The sequence below is a fragment of the Lepus europaeus genome, chromosome 2, assembly GCF_033115175.1.
Source record: "Lepus europaeus isolate LE1 chromosome 2, mLepTim1.pri, whole genome shotgun sequence".
Lineage (NCBI taxonomy): Eukaryota > Metazoa > Chordata > Mammalia > Lagomorpha > Leporidae > Lepus > Lepus europaeus.
In genome coordinates, this window is record NC_084828.1 from 159,815,216 (window position 1) to 159,837,801 (window position 22,586).

The 22,586-nt window shown below is 45.4% G+C and overlaps 2 protein-coding genes across 4 annotated transcripts in view; one reads left to right on the top strand and one right to left on the bottom strand.

Moving 5' to 3' along the window:
* NKIRAS1 (NFKB inhibitor interacting Ras like 1) overlaps positions 1-19,002 on the bottom strand; it is a 48,524-nt gene extending 29,522 nt beyond the window's left edge. For 2 of the 3 annotated variants that reach the window (XM_062215271.1, XM_062215252.1), the window contains exons 1-2: positions 18,906-19,002; positions 10,337-10,447 (exon numbers count right to left, since the gene is read on the bottom strand). In XM_062215271.1, the coding sequence (XP_062071255.1) occupies positions 10,337-10,430 (94 nt within the window). In that variant the 5' untranslated portion in view covers positions 10,431-10,447; positions 18,906-19,002. Of the gene's footprint in view, positions 1-10,336; positions 10,448-18,905 lie in introns of those variants that run through there. The other variant, XM_062215261.1, reaches the window with a different exon arrangement.
* A 114-nt stretch (positions 19,003-19,116) lies between these two features.
* RPL15 (ribosomal protein L15) lies at positions 19,117-21,823 on the top strand. Its single transcript, XM_062215220.1, has 4 exons — positions 19,117-19,206; positions 19,831-20,012; positions 20,298-20,434; positions 21,236-21,823. The coding sequence occupies exons 2-4, from the start codon at positions 19,841-19,843 to the stop codon at positions 21,539-21,541; spliced, it is 615 nt and encodes a 204-aa protein (XP_062071204.1). The 5' UTR covers positions 19,117-19,206; positions 19,831-19,840; the 3' UTR covers positions 21,542-21,823.
* The last annotated feature ends 763 nt before the right edge of the window (positions 21,824-22,586 follow it).

The window sequence follows — 22,586 nt, forward strand, 5'->3', positions numbered from 1 at the left end:
TTCCACATGGCAATAACCTTTAAGCAACCATCATTTACTGTGCTTTAGTGAAATATGAAAGAAAAAGATTCACAATTATCTGAACAGGCTACTAAAATACTCCTCAAACCTTTTCCAACTACATGTTGGTGTGAAGCTGGATTTCCTCCATACATTTCAACTAAAACAATGTATCACTACACTACAGAGTGACTGCAAAGCAAGCACATGCACCAATGCAGCTGTCTTCTATTAAGGTGCGCACTAGATTTTCAAAAATGTAAATCAATACTAGGCTTCTACTTTTTGTATTTTAAAAATAATTATTTTTCACAAAAGATGCTATTTTTAGCATGTAACAAGTATATCATCCCTGCTCTTACATAAAATAAGTAATTTTAAACTTCTGTTTTAATTTCTAATACAGCAAATATCAAAAGAACTAGCCTACATATACAAGAGCTATTTAGATCCCTCAATAAATTTTAAGAGGGTAAATGGATTCTGATATCAGATAGCCTGAGATCTTCTGGCATAGGTATCATAAAAACACAAAATACGAATTTAACAAAGTTGTTCATTCCTTTGGAAAGCTAGAAGACAAGAGAGCTCATCAAAACTGTTAATAAAAGAAACGTGTTCTAAGCTACTTGCCAGTGGTCAATGCTTTCAAGCTCTTCCCTTACTTATCTCTCCAACATCCAAATGTTGTTTCATTTTAACCTGTAATTCTGTCTTCCTTATTAACTGTGACCTTAAAGCCAGAGCTGCTGTCTTCAGTTCTGTAACCTACAGGATCTCACCACAGCCTGTAGCATACAGCAAATATTTAATAATTATTTGATTCAAAGAGTGACCAAATGGGTGAGATAATCCATTTCTGAAAACTAGGTCATAATGCAGCAAACAGCAGCTATTTCCTATTTTTACAGTGGAGGCCGGCGCTGTGGCGTAGCAGGTAAAGCTGCCACCTGGAGTGCTGGCATCCCATATGGGTGCTGGTTCGAGTCCTGGCTGCTCCAATTCTGATCCAGCTCTCTGCTATGGCCTGGGAAAGCAGAAGATGGCCCAACTGCTTGGGCCCCTGCACCCACATGGGAGACCTGGAAGAAGCTCCTGGCTCCTGGCTCCAGATTGGCCCAGCTCTGGCTGTCTCAGCCATTTGGGGAGTGAATCAGCAGATGGAAGCAATCTCTCTCTCTCTGCCTCTCTGTAACTCTGCCTTTCAAATAAATAAATAAACCTAAAAAAAACAAAAAAAAAAAAAAAACAAAAACAAAAAAAAAACACCATACCTAGCAGTATTGGAAAGTCATATTTGAAGAATGAAAAGCCACTCAGCACATTCTTAAGCCAGCAGTTCTATGATGCCTAGACCAGCACTCATTATGTAACACAGGAAACACATGGATACAAATGAAATATCTGGGCTGCAGTTCCAAGATAGCAGAGTGGGGAAGGCACTCACTGCTCTAACCCAGAAGATAGTTTCACACTATCTCAGGGAAGAGTTAGGGAGAAAAATACAGAGAAAACTCTGCCGAAATTAGAGGGACACAGTGGACCTACGTGGAGGGTGTGGGCATCCATAGCTCAGGACTGAAGCAGCTAAGAGCCTATGTTCCAGCATTGGAAAGTGAGGTGAGACAGACAGCAGCAGCCCAAGCCACTGGTGAGAAAGCTACAGGAAGAGCCTAGAGGGAACCCGGCTTGGAGCCCCGTTGGGGAAAGTGTACCAGCCAAACTAAAGAAGAAGAAGAAGAAGAAGAAGAAAAGACAGGACAGACACGGTTCTCCCAGATCACTTTACAGCAGTGTCCTGTAACAAGCCAATAGAGCAGGTGCCATTTTGGACATATGTAACAGCTGCACCTGCTCTTGTCTGCGCCCAGCAACCAGCTGAGTGGAGACTCCTGACTGGTGGGGGAACTAATAGGGGGCTAGGGGCTTGTGACTGTGTGAGGCTTCTGAACCAGGACTGTGAAAAAGTCTGAGGGTGTGTGGGAGGACTCACGGTGTGACTGGGAATTTCAGCAGTCTCAGTTGGAGACTCCACAAGCTCCTAGTTACCTGATAAGAGACATTGCTGGGGAATCTGAACTTACACTGAGGATTGCACAGATCCTATGTGTGGTCCTGGGGACAGAGCGGACAAATATTATACCCCCTGGGGCTAGTGTTCAGTCACTGGTCTCCTTTGAGGAGAGGATCTAGCTGAATAAATTTCCCTTCTGATTAAAAAAAGAAAGAGAGATATTTCCCATGCCAAACCTGGATGTGCCACCTTTGGCACGCCAGTAACCCTGGAGAACAGAGCTCTCTGGCCACACCCACTGTAAGCCTCCAGAAATTCACTGAAAGCAGATATTCTACTTATCTACAGAATGATAGTACAATGTTAAAAGCCACCACTGCAAAAAATAAAAATAAAAATAAATGAAAGGAAGGAAGGAAGGAAGGAAGGAAGGAAGGGAGGAAGGAAGGAAGGAAAGGAAGGAAGGAAGAAAAGGAATCAACAAGTACCTCCACAAACATGGAACAACAAACACACGAATCCAAGAACAAAAATAAGGAAGAAAGAACAAGGCCAGCGCTGCGCTCAATAGGCTAATCGTCCACCTTGCGGCGCCTGCACACTGGGTTCTAGTCCCGGTCGGGGTGCCGGATTCTGTCCCAGTTGCCCCTCTTCCAGGCCAGCTCTCTGCTATGGCCAGGGAGTGCAGTGGAGGATGGCCCAAGTGCTTGGGTCCTGCACCCCATGGGAGACCAGGATAAGCACCTGGCTCCTGGCTTTGGATCAGCACACTGGGTTCTAGTCCCGGTCGGGGTGCCGGATTCTGTCCCAGTTGCCCCTCTTCCAGGCCAGCTCTCTGCTGTGGCCAGGGAGTGCAGTGGAGGATGGCCCAAGTGCTTGGGCCCTGCACCCCATGGGAGACCAGGAGAAGCACCTGGCTCCTGGCTTCGGATCAGCGCGGTGCGCTGGCCGCAGTGTGCTGGCCGCGGCGGCCACTGGAGGGTGAACCAACGGCAAAAGGAAGACCTTTCTCTCTGTCTCTCTCTGTCCACTCTGCCTGTCAAAAAATTATATATATATATATATATATATATAAAGAACAAGACACTTCAAAACTAGATTATGAAGATGATGAGATAGAAGAAATGCAAGAAATGGAATTTAAAAAATTGATCAGATGATTACATAGAAGAAATCGAAAGCAAATGTGAGAACTAGTGAAATCCATGAAGAACATGAAAGAAAATTTCTCCCATGAAACTGAGATCCTAAAGAGAAATCAAAATAAAATGAAGAATTCAATTGAACAAATGAAAAATGCAGTGGAGAGCTTTAACAACAGAATCGGTGAAACAGAAGAAAGAATTTTGGACTTAGAAGACAAACCACAGAAAAGCATACAGTCACACCAAAGACAAGAAGAGGAAATTTAAAAACTAAAAAACACTGTTGGGAATCTATAGGATACTATAAAAAAATAAAAATAAAAACCAACATACAGGTTCTAGGAGTTCCTGAAGTCATGGAGAGGGAGAAAGGATTAGAAGGCCTTTTTAGTGAAATAATAGCAGAAATATTTCCAGGTTTGGAGGAAGAAAAGGACATCTAAGTACAGGAAGCACACAAAACTCCCAATAGACATGACCAGAAGAGATCTTCGCCAAGACACCTTGTAATCAAACTCACCAGAGTAAAAGATAAACAGAAAATTCTAAAATGAACACCAGAGAAACAACAGATTACATTCAGAGGATCTCCAGTTAAGACTCACAGCAGACTTCTCGTCAGAAACCCTACAGCTTAGGAGAGAATAATGAGATATAGTCCAAATCTTAAGAGAAAAAAACCTGTCACCCCGGAATATTATATCCTGCAAAGCTCTCATTTGTGAATGAAGGTGAATAAAGACTTCCCATAACAAACAGAAATTGAAAGAATTTGTCACCACCCGTCCAGCCCTACAAAAGATGCTTAAGGATGTGTTGCACACAGAAACACAGAAACATGGTTATCCCTATGAAAAAAAGGTGAAGGCTGGCCGGCGCCGTGGCTCACTAGGCTAATCCTCCACCTTGCGGCGCCAGCACACCACCGGGTTCTAGTCCTGGTCGGGGCACCGATCCTATCCCGGTTGCCCATCTTCCAGGCCAGCTCTCTGCTGTGGCCAGGGAGTGCAGTGGAGGACGGCCCAAGTCCTTGGGCCCTGCACCCCATGGGAGACCAGGAGAAGCACCTGGCTCCTGCCATCGGATCAGCGCGGTGCGCCGGCCGCAGCGCGCCTACCGCGGCGGCCATTGGAGGGTGAAACAACGGCAAAGGAAGACCTTTCTCTCTGTCTCTCTCTCACTGTCCACTCTGCCTGTCAAAAATTAAAAAAAAAAAAAAAAAAAAAAAAAAAAAAAAAAAGGTGAAGGCATAAAATCTCCTAGCTAAAGTTCAAAGGAAATTCAAAGTAAAGAATATGCATATTTTTGGGAAAATGGGAGGACAAAGTTATTATTTATCAATATTCACCTTGAATGTAAATGGCGTCAACTCTCTGGTTAAAAGACACAGACTGGCTGAATGGATTTAAAAAACAAAACCCATCTATTTGCTGCCTACAAGAAATACATCTCACCAACAAAGAAGCATGCAGATTGAAAGTGAAAGGATGGAAGAAGATATTCCTTGCCAACAGAAACCAAAAAACAGCTGGTGTAGCCATCTTAACATCAGATAAAATAAACTTTAACACAAAAGCTGTTAAAAGAGACAAACAAGGGCACTATATCAATTCAACAGGAAGATGTAACTATTATAAACGTATATGCACCTAATCACAGGGCACCTGGCTATCAAAAAGAAATGTTAAGGGATTTAAACGGAGACTTAGACTCCAGTACAATAGTATTGGGGGACTTCAATACTCCACTTTCAGTAATGGAGACAGATCAACCAGACAGAAACTCAAGAAGGAAACAGATTTAATCGACACTATAGACCAAACAGACCTAACAGATATCTACAGAACTTTTCATCCTACAGTTGCAGAACACACATTCTTCTCAGAAGTGCATGGAACTTTCTCAAGTCTCAGCAAATTCAAAGACATCTTCTCGGACCACAGTGGAATGAAGCTGGAAATCAGCAACTCAGGAATCTCTAGAGCACACGCAAACACATGGAGACTGAACAGCATGCTCCTGAACGAACAGTGGGTCACAGAAGAAATCAACAGAGAAATAAAAAAATTTCTGGAAACAAATGAAGATGACAACACAACATATCAAAACTTTTGGGGTACATGGGCGGCGCTGTGGCGCCCTGGCCTGAAGCACCGGCATCCCATATGGGCGCCGGTTCTAGTCCTGGCTGCTCCTCTTCCAATCCAGCTCTCTGCTATGGCCTGGGAAAGCAGTAGAAGATGGCCCAAGTCCTTGGGCCCCTGCACCCGTGTGAGAGACCCGGAAGAAGCTGCTGGCTCCTGGCTTCGGATCGGCGCAGTTCCAGGCATTGCAGCCAATTGGGGAGTGAACCATTTGATGGAAGACCTCTCTCTGCCTCTCCTTTCTCTGTGTAACTCTGACTTTCAAATAAATAAGTAAATAAATCTTTAAAAAAAAAAAACTTTTGGGGTACAGTAAAAATAGTGTTAAGAGGGAAGTTTATAGCAACAGGTGCCTACATCAAGAAATTAGAAAGGCACCAAATAAATGAGCTATCAATGCTTCTCAAGATCTAGAAAGACAACAGCAAACCAAAACCAAAACTAGTAGGAGAAAAGAAGTAATTAAAATTAATGAAACCAACAAAATTGAATCCAAAAAAACAATACAAAAGGTCAGCAAAACAAAGAGCTGGTTTTTTGAAAAAATAAAATAAAATTGACACACCATTGGCCCAACTAAACAAAAAAAGGAGAGAGAAGACCCAAATCAATAAAATTAGAGATGAAAAAGGACATGTAACAACAGACACCACAGAAATAAAAAGTGTCAACAGAAATTACTACAAAGAGTTGTATGCCAACAAACTGGGAAACCTAGAAGAAATGGATACATTCCTGGACACATACAACCTACCTAAATTGAGCCATGAGACACAGAAAACCTAAACAGAGCCATAATCAAGATGGAAATTGAATCAGTAATAAAGGCCCTCCCAACAAAGAAAAGCCCAGGACCAGATGGCTTCACTGCTGAATTCTACCAGACATTTAAGAACTAACTCCAATTCTTCTCAAGTTATTTAAAACAATTGAAAGAGAGGGAATTCTCTCAAATTCTTTCTATGAAGCCAGCATCATCTTAATTATTAAACCTGAAAAAGATGCAACAAATAAAGAGATTTACAGACCAATTTCCCTGATGCACATAGATGCAAAAATCCTCAACAAAATTCTAACCAATGAATCTAACAACACATCAGAAAGATTGTCCACCCAGACCAAATGGGATTTATCCTTGGTATGCAGGGATAGTTCAACATTTTCAAATCAATGTGATACAACATATTAACAACCTGCTGAACAAAAATCATATGATTATCTCAATAGTGCAGAGAAAGCATTTGATAAAATACAACACCCTTTCATGATAAAAACTCTAAGCAAATTGTGTATAGAAGGAACATTCCTCAACACAATCAAGGCAATTTATAACAAACCCACAGCCAGCATCCTACTGAGTGAGAAAACATTGAAGGCATTCTCATTAAGATCCAGAACCAAACAGGGATACCCACTCTCACCACTGCTTTTCAATATAGTACTGAAAGTTTTAGCCAGAGCCATTAGGCAAGAAAAAGAAATGAAAAGGATACAAATTGGGAAGGAGGAAGTCAAACTATCCCTATTTGCAGATGACATGATTATTTATAGGGGATCCAAAGAACTCTACTAAGACACTATTGGAACTCATAGAAGAGTTTGGTAAAGTAGCAGGATATAAAATCAATATACAAAAATCATTTGTATACACAGACAACACCATGGATGAGAAAGAACTAAGATCAATCCCATTCACAATAGCTACAAAAAAAAAATCAAATTCCTTGGAATACATTTAACCAAGGATGTCAAAGATCTCTGCAATGAGACTTATAAAACATTAAAGAAAGAAATAGAAGATACAAAAAAATGGAAAAATCTTCCATGTTCATGGATTGGAAGAATCAATATTATCAAAATGTTCATTCTTCCAAAAGCAATTGACAGATTCAATGCAATACCAATTAAAATACCATGGACATTCTTCTCAGATCTAGAAAAAATGATGCTGAAATTCATATAGAGGCATAGGAGACCTCAAATATCTAAAGGAATCTTATACAATAAAAACAAAGCTGGAGGCATCACAATACTAGATTTCAAGAAATACTAAAAGGCAGTTATAATCAAAACAGCCTGGTACTGGTACAAAAACAGATGGACAGACCAATGGAGCAGAACAGAAATGCCAGAAATTGATCCAAACATCTACAACCAACTTACATTTGATCAAGAAGCTAAAAATAACCCTTGGAGCAAGGACAATCTCTTCAACAAACAGTGCTGGAAAAACTGGATTTCCACATGCAGAAGTATGAAGCAAGACCCCTACCTTAAATCTTATACAAAAATCCACTCAACATGGATTAAAGATCTAAATCTATGACCCAATACCATCAAATTATTAGAGAACATCAGAGAAACCCTGAAAGATATTGGCACAGGCAAAGAGTTCTTGGAAAAGACCCCAGAGGTAGCCAAAGCCAAAATTAACAACTGGGGTTACCTCAAATTGACAAGGTTCTGTACCGCAAAATGAACAGTCAGGAAAGTGAAGAGGCAACTGACAGAATGGGAGAAATTATTTGCAAACTATGCAACTGACAAAGGATTAATAACCAGAATCTACAAAGAGGTCAAGAAACTCCACAACAAAACAAACAACCCAGTTAAGAGATGGGCCAAGGACTTAGACGTTTTTCAAAAGAGGAAATCAAAATGGCCAACAGACACATGAAAAAATGTTCAGGATCACTAGTCATCAGGGAAATGCAAATCAAATCCACAATGAAGTTTCACCTCACCTCAGTTAGAATGGCTTTCATACAGAAATCAACAACAAATGTGGGCAAGGATATAGGGATAAAGGTACCCTAATCCACTGTTGGTGGGAATGCAAACTGGTAAAGTCACTATGGAAGGCAGGTTGGAGATACCTCAGAAATCTGAATACAGACCTATCATATTACCCAGCCATCTCACTCCTCGGAATGTACCCAAGGGAAATGAAATTAGCAAATAAAAGAGCTATCTGTACCTCCATGTTTATTGCAGCTCAATTCACAATAGCTAAGACATGGAATCAACCTAAATGCCCATGAACAGAAGACTAGATAAAGAAATTATGGCATATGTACTCTATGGAATACTACACAGCAGAAAAAACCAAAACCAAAAACAAAAACGAAATCCAGTCATTTGCAACAAAATGGAACAATCTGGAAAACATCATACTGAGTGAAATAAGCCAGTTCCAAAGGGACAAATATCCTATGTTCTCCGTGCACTGTGACAACAGAGCACCTAAAAGAAAACCTGTGGAAGTGAAACTGACACTATGAGAAGCAATGACTTGAACAGCCCTTGTCCTGACTGTTGAGGAACAGCTTATTTTATTTTATTTTTTTACTATTTTTCTTTTTCTACTTAATACCATTGGTTGAACTCTTTACTTAATACAGAATTATTCATAGGTGTATAAATCCAATTGAAAATTTGATCCCAGGCCGGCGCCGTGGCTTAACAGGCTAATCCTCCGCCTTGCGGCGCCGGCACACCGGGTTCTAGTCCCGGTCGGGGCGCCGGATTCTATCCCGGTTGCCCCTCTTCCAGGCCAGCTCTCTGCTATGGCCCGGGAAGGCAGTGGAGGATGGCCCAAGTGCTTGGGCCCTGCACCCGCATGGGAGACCAGGAAAAGCACCTGGCTCCTGGCTTTGGATCAGCGAGATGCGCTGGCCGCAGCGGCCATTGGAGGGTGAACCAACGGCAAAAGGAAGACCCTTCTCTCTGTCTCTCTCTCTCTCACTATCTACTCTGCCTGTCAAAAAGAAAAAAAAGAAAAAGAAAATTTGATCTCAGCAAAAACTAAGAGTGGGAATGAGAGAGGGAGGAGACGTACAGTTCAGCACACGTTCCCTCAGACTCACCCCTATGGGGAAAGCTAAAAACTTGCCATGGGACTCCAAATCCCATTAAGTTGGCAGGTACCAATGCCACCTTACTAGTTAAAGTGATCAGTTTAAGTTCATAACTGATCATAAAGATAGGATTAAATGTCAAAGGGACTGCATAAGTAAGACCAAGTGTCTGCTAATAACAATAGATGAACTTAAAAGAAGAGAATTTCCAACATGGGAAGCAAGCCACACAGCAGACTCAGAAAATGACAAATGCCCTAAACAGCACTAGCCTCAGAATCAGTCCTTAAGGCATTCGGATCTGGCTGAAAAGCCCATGGGAGCATTTCAGGCATGGAAAGCCAAGACTCTACAGCAAAAAATGACCTACATGAAGGATCTCTGTGAGGGAGATCCCAGTGGAAAGCAGGGGCCATGAAATAAGGAGGTAGTTTTCTTTGAAGGGAGGAGAGAACTTCCACTTTGCTTATGGCCCTGTCTAAATACTGACAGAGCTAATGGACTCAAAAGGCTTCCATAGCCTTGGCAGCTCATGACAAGAGCCTCTGGTGATTACTGACACCATAAACAAGAGTGACAATTGTTAAAGCAACAACAAGAGTCACTGTGCACTTGCTCCCCATGTAGGATCTCTGTCCTTAATAATTTGTACTACGAGAATTAACGGTAAAACCAGTCTTCAAACTGTACTTTATACTTTGTGTGTCTGTGTGGGTGCAAACTGTTGAAATCTTTACTTAGTATAGAGTTGATCATCTGTATTTAAGATAATTAAAAATGAACCTTAATGAAGAATGGGATGGGAGAGGGATTAGGAAGTGGGACGGGAATGGGGGTGGGAGGGTGAGTATGGGGGGATGAATCACTATATTCCTAAAGCTGTACCTATGAAATTTATATTTATGAAATAAAAGCTTTTTAAAAAAAGACTTTTTGCCATTTCTTATTGTACCTGTTATAACTTACAGCAAGCATTCTTGGATTTCATTAACATCAAAGATACTTTTTCTCTCCCCTACTTTCTCTCCTAAATTTCTCTTCTTTTCTAACTTTCGGCGCCCCCTTGATTACACCTCACTCATATTTCCGATCATGCATCTTCAGTTGAGCATATCTGACAAATAAGTTCTAGCCAACTCCCAGACCCTCAAGAGAATCTAGAGGAAATGACCTTACCTATGGTGTGATTCCCATAGAGAAGCTGCTCCAAAATTGCAGTTTTCCCCACAGATAACAATCCGCAAACCACAACCTTGCAGCCCTTTCCCATCTTCTCTCAGGGTATCACTGTGAAGAGAACAGAAGGTCTTTAAAATTGTATACTATTTTACTCGAAATGCAGAGGAACAAAGAGAGAAACAGAGTTAGAGGATCTTCCTTCTGCTGGTTCACTCCCCGACTGCCTACAACAGTTGGGCAGGACTAGGCCAAAGTCAGGATCCTGACCCCAATCCAGGTCTCTGACATGGGTGGCACGGATCCAACTGCTTGAGTCATTCCTGGGTGCACAGCAGCAGGAAGCTAGAGTCAGGGGCACGAGGGCTGGAAGCCAGGCAGTCTAAAGTAGGATGTGGGTGTTCCAGGTGATGTCCTAACCACTGTCCACACATATACCCTTAAAATTGTATAGTATTGAAATTAACCTTTTTTCTTTTACTATAAATTTGATCTGTAATACACAGGGAAAACTCTCAAATATAAAAAAGACAATTAACATAAGGTACAACCTTCCAAACCCCACTCCCTAATTTCCCACTGGTTCCCTCAGATCAATCAGAATTACCAGCTTCTTACATATCTTCACAGATAATCTAAATATGCTCATTTATGTTTATTATTAAAGATAACATAGATATATAATGTAAGAAAACAGGGATGTGTATGTATACACATCTTCAAAAGGAATAAACACAGTTCATATGAAGACTGTTTCAACAGTAATTAACTCCATAGGAATGCAATAGAATCTCAAGCTCAACTAATCCTTGACACAGACTACCTGCTTATCAATACATACCTCGAAAGATCAACATTTAAGTCAAAATTCAAGGAGGCACAAAGATCAAGTTTCGAACAGAAAATGGGCAGAATTTTTAAACAAACACTACTGTTATTAGTGCTCCTGTCAGTCCTTTCTAAGGACAATGAGAAGCTGGATTCTGGTAGTCACGTGGGCTCTCTGTCAAATTTCTCTTTGAGAAACAACAGACAATGCTAGAAAATTGTCCAGGCACTTTAAACTAGAGAGTGAAGGAAAATTCATCTCTGCTGGTTTCCCAACTTGTATCCATGGAAGAACAAGGTCACGTGACAATTCCTTCCATTTTTCCTCAAGCATCCCCCCCACCAAGGCAAAGGATCAGAAACCAAAGCAGAAAGAAAAAAAAGGGCTCACTAAATATGGAATAAGTTGGTAAGAAAACTCAAATTTCGATGTGCCATTCTGCCATTTCTCCCTGCCTCCTCCTCCCACCTGTCTCCCCTCTTCCCTAGAAGTGCTCATGCCATGACCCTTGCTAAACGGGACGCCACCAGTCTGTCAGAAGCAAGTCAAGGAAGTTCAGACAAGCATTCCGACCAAAGAGCCGCTGGCTGTCTTTCTGGGCGCCTGTGCTCCCTGGACTGGGACGACTGAAAACTCCCTGTAACGGGGCAGCACCGCAGGCACCTGCGTCCGCATGGGTGCGGGCAGCACTACTGCTTTATACAAACTGAAAACGGTAAGCAACACGTGACCTCCTCACGACCCCGAAGTCCTCCCCACTTTGTCTTCTCACAGTCTGTACTTTCGTATGATCTGAATCACCCACAACACTAATCAGCTAACAAAAAAATCTCAACATTGCCATGCCAGCAGCATGGTAATAACCCAGCCCCTCTCTGCAAGGCAGCGCACTTTTACCAGTAGACAAGTAACTCCCACTTGTGTGATGGGACCAGTATTTCTGGGTGGCATACTTCAGACCCAAATCTTCCAAGACTATTTATTTCTGACTTCCATGACAACCACTACTCTCAGGGACTTTGTCCTTTATATCCTCAATGTAACTGCAATAGAAACATTCTCAGCCTTATAAGGACAGAGCTTTATGTAACATGATCATCTCCAGGCTGGTCTCTCCTGTCTGCAACCATGGCCTATTTCAAAAGGCTTGCCGCACACATCTCTGAATCTATGATTACTTTAATGTCACCTCATTTATCATAGGATTCTATGCTCTCCGCATATCCTGATTTCTCCCTAAGTCATAACACCATTGAATCTTTCTTTCAAAAGGTTTTAATGATAATAATTAAAATTTAAAGCAGGCTGCCACGAAGGCATGTGAGAAGAGTTTGCAAAATAATCTGCCAGAGACAAGAAAAATTCCATTAGAAAAGGTTGTGCTGTTGATATCTAAATTCCAATTTTTTTCTTTAAGATTTATTTAATTCTTTAAGATTTATTATTTCGGGGGTGCTGTGGTGTACCGGGTAAAGCTCCAGCCTGAAGCGCCAGCATCCCATATGGACGCTGGTTTGAGTCCCAGCTGCTCCACTTCCCATCCAGCTCTCTCCTATGGCCTGGGAAAGCAGAAGATGGCCCAAGTCCTTGGGCCCCTGCACCCGTGTGGGAGACCCAGAAGAAGCTCTTGGCTCCTGGCTTCGGATTGGCGCAGCTCCAACCATTGCAGCCATCTGGGGAGTGAACCAGCAGATGGAAGACCTCTCTCTCTCTCTCTCTCTCTCTCTCTCCCTCTCCCTCTCCCTCTCTCTCTCCTTCGCTCTCTCTGTAACTCCAACTATTAAGTAAATTAAAAAAAAAAAAGAAAAACCTTAAAAAAAAGTTTTATTTATTTGAAAGACAGTTAGAGAAGGAAAGACAGAGAAATCTCCCACCCACTGGTTCATTCCCCAAATGGCCACAATGGCCAAACAGAAGGCAAGAGCCTGGAACACCAGCTGGGTCTCTCATGTGGCTGCACCTGAGCCATCTTCCACTGCTCCCCCAGGCGTGTAGTGGGAAGCTGGAGTGGAAGCAGAGCTCCAATCACATGGGCTCTCACAGTGACGGGATGCCGGCATCACTGTGCCACAAGCTGGCCCCTAAATTCCGATTTTCCTGTTGCTATTTCACTTCCTCTCAAAATTTCTTACTCTACAGATTTTCTGAATACCAATCCTTACCTCCTCTCTCCTTCCCATTCAATTAAAAGAAAAGGTCTTAAAAAAAAAAAAAAAAAAAAAGACACCTCAAGTGCCTTAAGACGGCAAGCATATGCTGTAGCTAAGGGAAGCAGGAAGCCACCTATGAGGAAGAAAATGCCCAATGATTAAGAGCAAGAAGCCCTCTAAGAAAGGCAAATACGAATCCTGGGGATCGCAGCACACTGGAAAAATGCTGAAACCAACAGAATCCTGAGAAATACAGAAGTCAAATACTATATTCCAAAGAATCTTTGGAAGTGGTTTTAAGATAACTGCTTTTGGGGCCAATGCTGTGGCTTAGTAGGCCAAGCCTCCGCCTGTAGCAGCAGCATCCCATATGGGTGACAGTTCTGGTCCTGGCTGCTCCTCTTCCCATCAAGCTCTCTGCTATGGCCTGGTACGGTAGCAGAAGACGACCCAAGTGCTCGGGCCCCGGCACACGTGTGAGATGCCCAGGAGCAGCTCCTGGCTTCAGATTGGCTCAACTCCAGCTGTTGCAGTCACTTGGGGAGCGAACCAGTGGATCAAAGACTGTTCTCTCTGTCTCTCCCTCTCTCTCTCTCTCTGTAACCCTCTCTCTCAAATAAATAAATAAATAAATATACAATCTTTTAAAAAAAGTAAACAAAAAAGATCACTGCTTTTGAAAGTGGTTAAGGGGCAGGACTTTGGCACAGCTGTGGGACACCCACGTTCCATATCAGAGTGCCCGGGTTTGTGTCCTGGTTCTGTTCCCTACTCCAGCTTCCTGCTAATGCACATTGTGAGAGGCAACAGGTGATGGCTCAAGTCCTGTGTCCCTGGCACCTACATGGTAGACCGGGATGGAGTTCTGGGCTTTGGCCTGGTATAACCCTGGCTGTTGCAGGCATTTGGGGAATGAACTAGTAGTTGGAAAAATCTCTGTCACTCTTGCCTTTCAAAAGAAAAAAAAAAAATAGGTAGGGGCCAGAACTATGGCATGGAGGGCAAAGCCACTGCCTGCAATACAGGCATCCCATATGGGCACTGGTTCAAGTCCCACCTCCTCCACTTCCAATCCAGATCCCTGTTAACGCCCCTGTGAAAGCATCGGAAAATGGCCAAGTGCTTGGGCTCCTACATCCACATGGGAGACCCAGATGAGCCTCCTGGTTCCTGGCTTTAGCCTGGATCAGCTCCAGCTGTTGTGGCCTTTTAGGGAACGAGCCAGTGAATGGAAGACCTTTCTCTCTCTCTCTCTCCCTCACCCTCTCCCTCTCTCCCTCTCTCCCTCTTTCTCTCTCTGTAACTCTGCTTGTCAAATAAATAAAATCTTTAAAATACATATATATAAGTGATACATGTGTACTTTTATCCAACACTGATATTATTAACAGATAGGGTTCATTAAAAAAACTATTATTTTCTGTTTGTGTGTGTGTGTTCAATACTTCCAGAGAAGTCTTCTTAAGAGCAAACAATAAAAGTAACTGAAGAGAGGTAGCTTAAAACACAGCTAAAGGCCAGCACCATGGCTCATTAGGCTAATCCTCTGCCTGCAGCGCCGGCACACCGGGTTCTAGTCCCTGTGGGGGCACCTGATTCTGTCCCGGTTGCTCCTCTTCCAGTCCAGCTCTCTGCTGTGGCCCAGGAGTGCAGTGGAGGATGGCCCAAGTGCTTGGGCCCTGCACCCACATGGGAGACCAGGAGAAGCACCTGGCTCCTGGCTTCGGATTGGCGCAGTGCACCAGCCGTGGTGGCCATTTGGGGGGTGAACCAACAGAAGGAAGACCTTTCTCTCTCTCTCTCACTAACTCTGTCTGTCAAAAAAAAAAAAAAAGGCCGGCGCCGCGGCTCACTAGGCTAATCCTCCGCCTGCGGCGCCGGCACACCAGGTTCTAGTCCCGGTCGGGGCACCGATCCTGTCCCGGTTGCCTCTCTTCCAGGCCAGCTCTCTGCTGTGGCCAGGGAGTGCAGTGGAGGATGGCCCAAGTGCTTGGGCCCTGCACCCCATGGGAGACCAGGAGAAGCACCTGGCTCCTGCCATCAGATCAGCGCGGTGCGCCGGCCGCAGCGTGCCTACCGTGGCGGCCATTGGAGGGTGAACCAACGGCAAAGGAAGACCTTTCTCTCTGTCTCTCTCTCAATGTCCACTCTACCTGTCAAAAATTAAAAAAAAAAAAAAAAAAACCACAGCTAAAGACTTTAAGGCTTTTTTTTTAGGCAGGGAAGAAAAGGGAAAGAATAGAACAGAGCTCATGAAATATTTTACACTACCAAAAGGAAAACAAAGGTGAAAAGGTAAGTGTAATAAATCAAAACAAACTTCTACATGGTATATTACTTCTATCAACATTATGTATGGCATGTATTACTTTTGTTTATCTATATGCAAATATATTTTACATACATAAGATACAAAGAGTTTTGCAAGCAATATTTCAATGAAATGTAATAAGCAGATTCCAGTTTACCAAATATTACTGAGGCCTACCATAAAGCCAGGCATTAGGAATAAACGAGGAAGCAAAACCCAACATGATCCCTCTCCCGAAAAATCTCAAATTCAACTGGAAATCCAAATCTTGGTCAAACGAATTTAGAAACCAAACAGTAAAATTAACTGATAAATCAGCAATGAGTATTCATACTGCCAGAACCTTAATCATCCAACTATGTAGTCCATCATCCTCAATTTATTTCTCTCACACCCAACATCTGCTCTATCAGTGAACTGTGCTACTTCTCTCTGAAACACATCCAGGGCTGTGCCACCCACCCCATCACTACCTACATGACCTGAGCACCATCTTCTCCCAAAGATGTCCCTATTCTAATCCCTGGGAGTATGTTACTCTACACAGTAAAAGGAATTCCCAGGTGTGACTGATCACAGGTGTGACTGAGATGAGTGTTCTGTATTATCAGGTGGGCCAATGTAATCACAAGTGTCTTTAACAAGAGTGTCATCAGGAGATACAAGAGGAGTGACTGTTGTTGGCTTTGTAAATGAAGGTAGCAGTCAGGAGCCAAGCAGAGCAGGCAGCCCCTAGAGACTAGAAAAGGCAGTGAAGGGACCAGCACTGTGGCATAGCAGGTAAGGCTGCTACCTGCAGAGCCAGCATCCCATATGGGCACCGTTTCAAGTCCCGGCTGCTCCTCTTCCAATAGTGCTCCCCACTATGGCCTGGGAAGGCAGTGGAAGATAGCCCGAGTCCTTGGGCCCCTGCACCCACATGGGAGTTCCAGAGGAAGCTCCCAGCTTCTGGTTTCAGATCGGCCAGCTCCAGCCGTTGCTGCCAATTGGAGAGTGAACTAGTGGATGGAAGACCTCTCTCTCTCTGCCTCGCCTCTCTGTGTAACTCTGCCTTTCAAGTAAATCAATCTTAAAAAAAAAAAAAAAAGAAAAGAAAAAGAAAAAAGAAAAAAAGGCAGTGAAGTATTCTCCCCAAGTACTTCCAGGAGGAACACAGCCATGCGGATATCTTAATCTTGGCCCAGTGAGATTTGTGATATACAGACTGTAACAAATTAATGTTATTTCAAGCCAGGACATTTGCTGTGATCTGTTACAACAGAAACGTTAAACATAACCTCCTAACTGGTCTCTCCACTTCCACTTTCTCTTTTAGCCTCAAAGCAACAATTGAAGTTATCCTTTTAAAAATGTAAGTCACGCGAAGTGACCCTTCTGCTCAAAACCTTCCAGTGGTTTCCAAACCCAGGCAGTTTGAAACCCAAAATCCAAGATTTGCCGCAAAACAAGCTGCCTAGGGGCGCCCCCATCGGGGTCCCAGTTCCAGTCCTAGCTGCTCCACTTCCCATCCAGCTTCCTGGTTTTTTTTTTTTTTTTTTTTAATTTGAAAGACGGAGTTAGAGGTAGAGACGGAGGGAGGGGGTCTTCCATCTGCCGGTTCACACCCCAAATGGCCGCAACAGCCAGAACTGAGCCGATATGAAGCCAGCTTTTTCCAGGTCTCCTACGTGGGTGCAGGGGCCCAAGGACTTGGGCCACCCTCTGCTATTCTCCCAGGCACATCAGCAGAGAGCTGGACTGGAACTTGAGCAGCCGAAAATCGAACCAGTGCCCATAAGGGATGCTGGCACCGCAGGCCAGGGGCTTAACCCACTGTGCCACAGCGCTGGCCTCTCCAGCTTCCTGTTAACGCACCTGGAAACAGTGGAAGATGGCCTAAGGGCTGGGCCCCTGCCATCCATATGAGACCCAGATGCAGTTTCAGGCACCTGGCTTCCACCTGTGTGGCCATTTGGCCTGTCTCTACATTTCAAATAAATCTTCTCTTAAAAAGATTTATTTATTTACTTGAAAGTCAGAGTTACACAGAGAGAGAAGGAGAGGCAGAGAGAGAGAGAGGTCTTCCTTCTGCTGGTTCACTCCCCAAATGACCGCAACAGCCGGAACCGTGCCCATCCGAAGCCAGGAGCCAGGAGCTTCTTCTGGGTCTCCCACGTGGGTGCAGGGCCCAAGGACTTGAGCCATCTTCCACTGCTTTCCCAGGCCACAGCAGAGAGCTGGATGGGAAGTGGAGTGGCCGGGACTAGAACCAGCGCCCCTATGGGAAGCTGGCACAGCAGGCAGCGGCTTTACCTGCTCTGCCGCAGCGCCGCTCAAATTAAAAAATAAAACAAAAAAACTTGCCCCGAACATTCCAGGCACAATTGGAGGCTGCTCCAGCTGTGCTGCGAGGCCACAGATGACACAGTTAAGTGTGGATGTCGGCCCACGCGTGGAGGCTGCCTCTCCCACCCTCATCCGGTGTCGCCGGCACACAGTGGGAGGTGCTTCCCAAGGCCACTCCTCGAAGCTGTTGATGCAGACCCTGACCCCCCAACATTCGTATCCCCTCGATACTTCTCAGCATTCGTCACGGAACAAGACGCAACCGCCTACTTATGTCTAGAATTCCGCGTGGTTCACTGCGGCTGGGCAGGTGCACGGACGCCTCAGGCGCTTAATATCTGCTCAACGAACTACCGCCCGACGGCAGGGCTCCTCCGAGAGTAAGACTGGGATTTTAAAAGGGGAACTATGGAGTAGAGGGAGGGGGCAATAAGCAAAACCGAGGAGGCAAATAACGATTCGCTTCAACTCGGGCCGCATTCCAACGCGGACTCTGGGGGTGGTGCAAACCGCAAGGCTGACTAAAATAAACAATGAATAAAACCACCAGGCGGTCACACTCGCGGAAACATTCCGGGGGCGCACAGAAGTTAACTTGGTCCTGCAGGACGATCGCGGGCACTTTCCAGGCTTCGTCCCGCAACACGCGCCCCGGCCGATCAGGTCCCGGCAGATCAATGTCTTCACTGGAAACCCGGGGTTCTGACGCTAGCAAATCCGAGGTCAGATCCGGATGCACACACCGCCGCCCCGCCCCCACACGTCTTGACCGCTTTTAGGGCGAAAACCCCTCGGCACGGCGCTGGCGAGGAAAGCCGAGCGGGCCCCGCACGACCCCCTGCGGGCTGCGGCGGCGTCGAGGACCCGCGTCTGCGCCCCTCAGGAGGGACCCGCAGCGACCCCTGAGTGAGGAGTCCCCTGAGCCACCGGCTTCGGAGCCCGGCCCCGACTTGCCTCCTCCTGACGGCGGGACAGTGGTGTCGGCTCGCCGACCCCTCCCCAACTCGCGCGCCTCGGCGTAGCGACCTCCCTCTCAGGTTCCAACTCCGCAGAGCAGGGGGCGGGACCAAGCGGGAGGCGGTACCCAATCGCGGCAGAACTCCGCCCAACGGGCTCGAGGCCGGAACTACAAGTCCCATGAGGCTTTGCGTGGCCGCGCGTTTCCACCGGAAAGAGGCTGTCTGAAGTGGGGGAGGAGCCCAAAAGGGATTGTGGGAGAAAGGCTCCTTCCTTTCCGTCTGCCGGCAGCCATCAGGTAGGCTGGGTCGGGGATCTGCGCTTTTCCATCCGCCGCTCATCGCCCCCCGTTTCAGCCATCCAGACTTGGGACCCCTGCGTCCTCGGAGCTGTCCCTGCCTCCTGTGCGGCTGGAGTTCGGTCAGGATGCGGGGCAGCGAGGGTGTGGAGAGGCGGCCCTCCGGGGCGTGTGGGGGGAAAATGTGATGGCGGCGCGATTTCAAGTTGGGCCTAAAGCTTCAAGGAGGCGTGGGAGTGAGAGCAGGAGGGCGGCCGAAGGCTAGGCCGCTGCTGGGGGTGGGGCGGGTGCTTCTTCCTGGAGAGAGAGTGCTGGGCGGCAGCGGCGCCTTGCAGGCCGGGCCTTTGGGACGCCGCCTGCCGCGGTCACCTGCCCGCTCTGCACCGGGATAGAGTTCCGTGTGTTCGCCCAGCAGCCATGTCCGGAGCGCTGGGCCGCAGGGGCGCCCGGTCGCGGAGGTGGGGCTTGGGCCGTCCGTCCCCGCCGCTGGTGCAGAACCATTTTCGTCGGCGGCGGTTTCCTTGTGGTTGGTGGGGAACCAAGATGGACGGACGGGGTCTTCTCATTGTGTCCCGGCGGGGATGTGCGGAGTAACGGCCGGCTTGGTGTGGTTTTGTTTCTCAGGTAAGCCAGGATGGGCGCGTACAAGTACATCCAGGAGCTATGGAGAAAGAAGCAGTCGGACGTGATGCGCTTCCTCCTGCGGGTCCGCTGCTGGCAGTACCGCCAGCTCTCGGCGCTGCACAGGGCGCCGCGCCCCACGCGGCCCGACAAGGCGCGCAGGCTGGGCTACAAGGCCAAACAAGGTGCGTGGGCCCGCGGTGAAATTGCCTCCCCCGTGGGAAGCCAGCAACCCCTGCCCTGGTGTCTTCGCGTAGGGCTCATCCGGAAGTGGCAGGTGTCATGACAGGTCCCACCCACCTGCCTGTGTTCACCCTAAGGGCCCCTTACAACCTGGTATTCTTTGATTTCTTGTCTTGGTCAGGCGATTTGTATTATTGTTTTGCAGTTTCAGTGTTGGAACTTCAGGGACAGGTCATGGTGTCTCGAGGCTTTTTATAAAATCTCTGTACTTTGTCTTGTGCCTATAGGTTATGTCATCTATAGGATTCGTGTGCGCCGTGGTGGCCGCAAGCGCCCGGTTCCCAAGGGTGCGACCTACGGCAAGCCTGTCCATCATGGCGTTAACCAGCTCAAGTTTGCACGAAGCCTTCAGTCTGTTGCCGAGGTAAAGAGTACTGGTGGAATTGATCACCTCTTGGGAGGGGGGGTGGGACGGAAGGGTAGGAGCGAGCTTCTGGTGGCACCCAGGTGAGCCTTCCTGTGTATAAATTGGGTTTGTGCTTTCTACTGTAGTGATCCTTGTATGTGTTGGCTTCTTGATTAACATGTGAAATCCAAGATTTTGAAGTTTCACCTTAGAGCACATTTCCCCAACTGTATAGCAGGTGCATTTACTATGTTGCTTAGGGTCGCAAGTTTTCTTCTGGGTTAGTTCAGATATTCTGTGTTGTAGGAGTTGGCAAACTAGAGCCTGGCTTCTGGGAGGTAAAAATGTTCTTAATTAAAGAGGCCAAGAAAAACCAGAAGAAGTGATGTGGCCTGCAAACCCTGAAATACAGATTAGAGACAGTGGATAGATTTTTTTTTTTTTTTTAACTTGAAATTCAGTGTTAGAGGTTTCCATTTGCTGGTTCTTAAAACTGATAGAAAAGCCTACTGACCTGGCAGTGGTGTTAGAAGAAAAGTGCGTCGGAATCCTAAACTTTGTCACCACGCACTAACAGGCATGCTTTAGGAGGGAATGCATGTGTTTCAACCTAAGAATGTGTCCATGTGTTACTTGGCACGTCTGGTGATCCGGTGCCAGGCTTAAAATGCCTGGCTGTCAGGGAGGATGCTTGGGAAATACTTGAATTAAGTGAATAGCTTCAGTCTGTTACGGAATGGTGAACCACTAAGGGTTAGAGGTCTGTTTTGCTGCTAAAGCTTTGTGGGAGGCTGACTTGGGCCTTTTTTCCTATTCTAGGAACGAGCTGGGCGCCACTGTGGAGCTCTGAGAGTCCTGAATTCTTACTGGGTTGGTGAAGATTCCACATACAAATTCTTTGAGGTTATCCTCATTGATCCATTCCATAAAGCCATCAGAAGAAATCCTGACACCCAGTGGATCACCAAGCCAGTCCACAAGCACAGGGAAATGCGTGGGCTGACATCTGCAGGCCGCAAGAGTCGTGGCCTTGGAAAGGGTCACAAGTTCCACCACACTATTGGTGGTTCTCGCCGTGCAGCCTGGAGAAGGCGCAATACCCTCCAGCTGCACCGTTACCGCTAACTCAAGTAATGTTTGTAAAATTCATACCTAATAAACCATTTAGGACAGTCAACGTCTGCTTAAAGGTGTTATTTGTCTGTTAAACTAGTCTGCCAATAATTTCATGAATGCTTTGTCAAATTATGAAAGTTAAAAGTGCAATAATGTTTGAAGACTGGTGTATCTTGTTTCTAATAAGGTAAACTTTTACCTTATTAGGGGATTCATGTGTCAGTGTTTAAAACATGCTGTGTGGTAAAATAGGTGTAAAATAAACTCTTGAAAAGAGGAGTGTTGAAACTAGCCCTGTAGATTTGTTTGGTGCATGTGGTATGCTCTTCTGGGTTTATGGGTTAGCAAGTACAAACTTTTAGAATGGGATTCTGCTTGGGAGCTTATAGGATGAGAGGCTGCCCTGACCCTGTGTCATGATTGTGTCACATTTGTAGATCTACTCCAGTGTTAAGTTTTTGCAGCTTCTGCCTCTAAAAGAAAAATATTCCCAAAATGCCATCGTGTTTACACTGAGTTTCTCTTAGAAATGAAATACAGGTTATCCTAAACACATACTCTGGTACTATTTAACATAAATACCTGAAAGTTCCTTGTTCAATCCTATGGCTCCATGGAACTTAGAATCCTGAATTTGGTGCATAATGTGTACACTGGTGTATTTTGATGGGAATTGAATGTTAGGTTACCTTGAAGTTTACAAGCTAATAGTCAGTACTAGAGTAGGGATCTGGTAGGCTAATGTCTATTAGGTACATACATTTAAGTGTCAGGTTAGATTGATGAGATTTAATGAAGTTTTCTTTTTTTAATGCCTGTGACAATTTGTGAATGTTGTGAATCCTCTAGCCATATTAGGGGGAAAAATAAGATTTGCTATTTAAAGTTTTGTCTGTCTTCATCAGTTTTAGCAGATCATCTTGGGTTGACCCACATTATCCATTCCCAGAAGGGCAGTGAGAAGAGTGATGATGTCAATACAAGTTCCTGGTATCAAATGAACCCTAAATTGCCTGTAGTTAATCTGTCTTGTCTCTGACTACCCTCAAGGTCT

What these genes read in the sequence shown, in the direction of transcription:
- RPL15 (XM_062215220.1), top strand. Translation starts at nt 19,841, where the DNA reads ATGGGCGCGTACAAGTACATCCAGGAGCTATGGAGAAAGAAGCAGTCG. An exon ending in GGGCTACAAGGCCAAACAAG is followed by an intron (nt 20,013 to 20,297) that starts GTGCGTGGGCCC and finishes TTGTGCCTATAG; the next exon opens with GTTATGTCATCTATAGGATT. An exon ending in GCCTTCAGTCTGTTGCCGAG is followed by an intron (nt 20,435 to 21,235) that starts GTAAAGAGTACT and finishes TTCCTATTCTAG; the next exon opens with GAACGAGCTGGGCGCCACTG.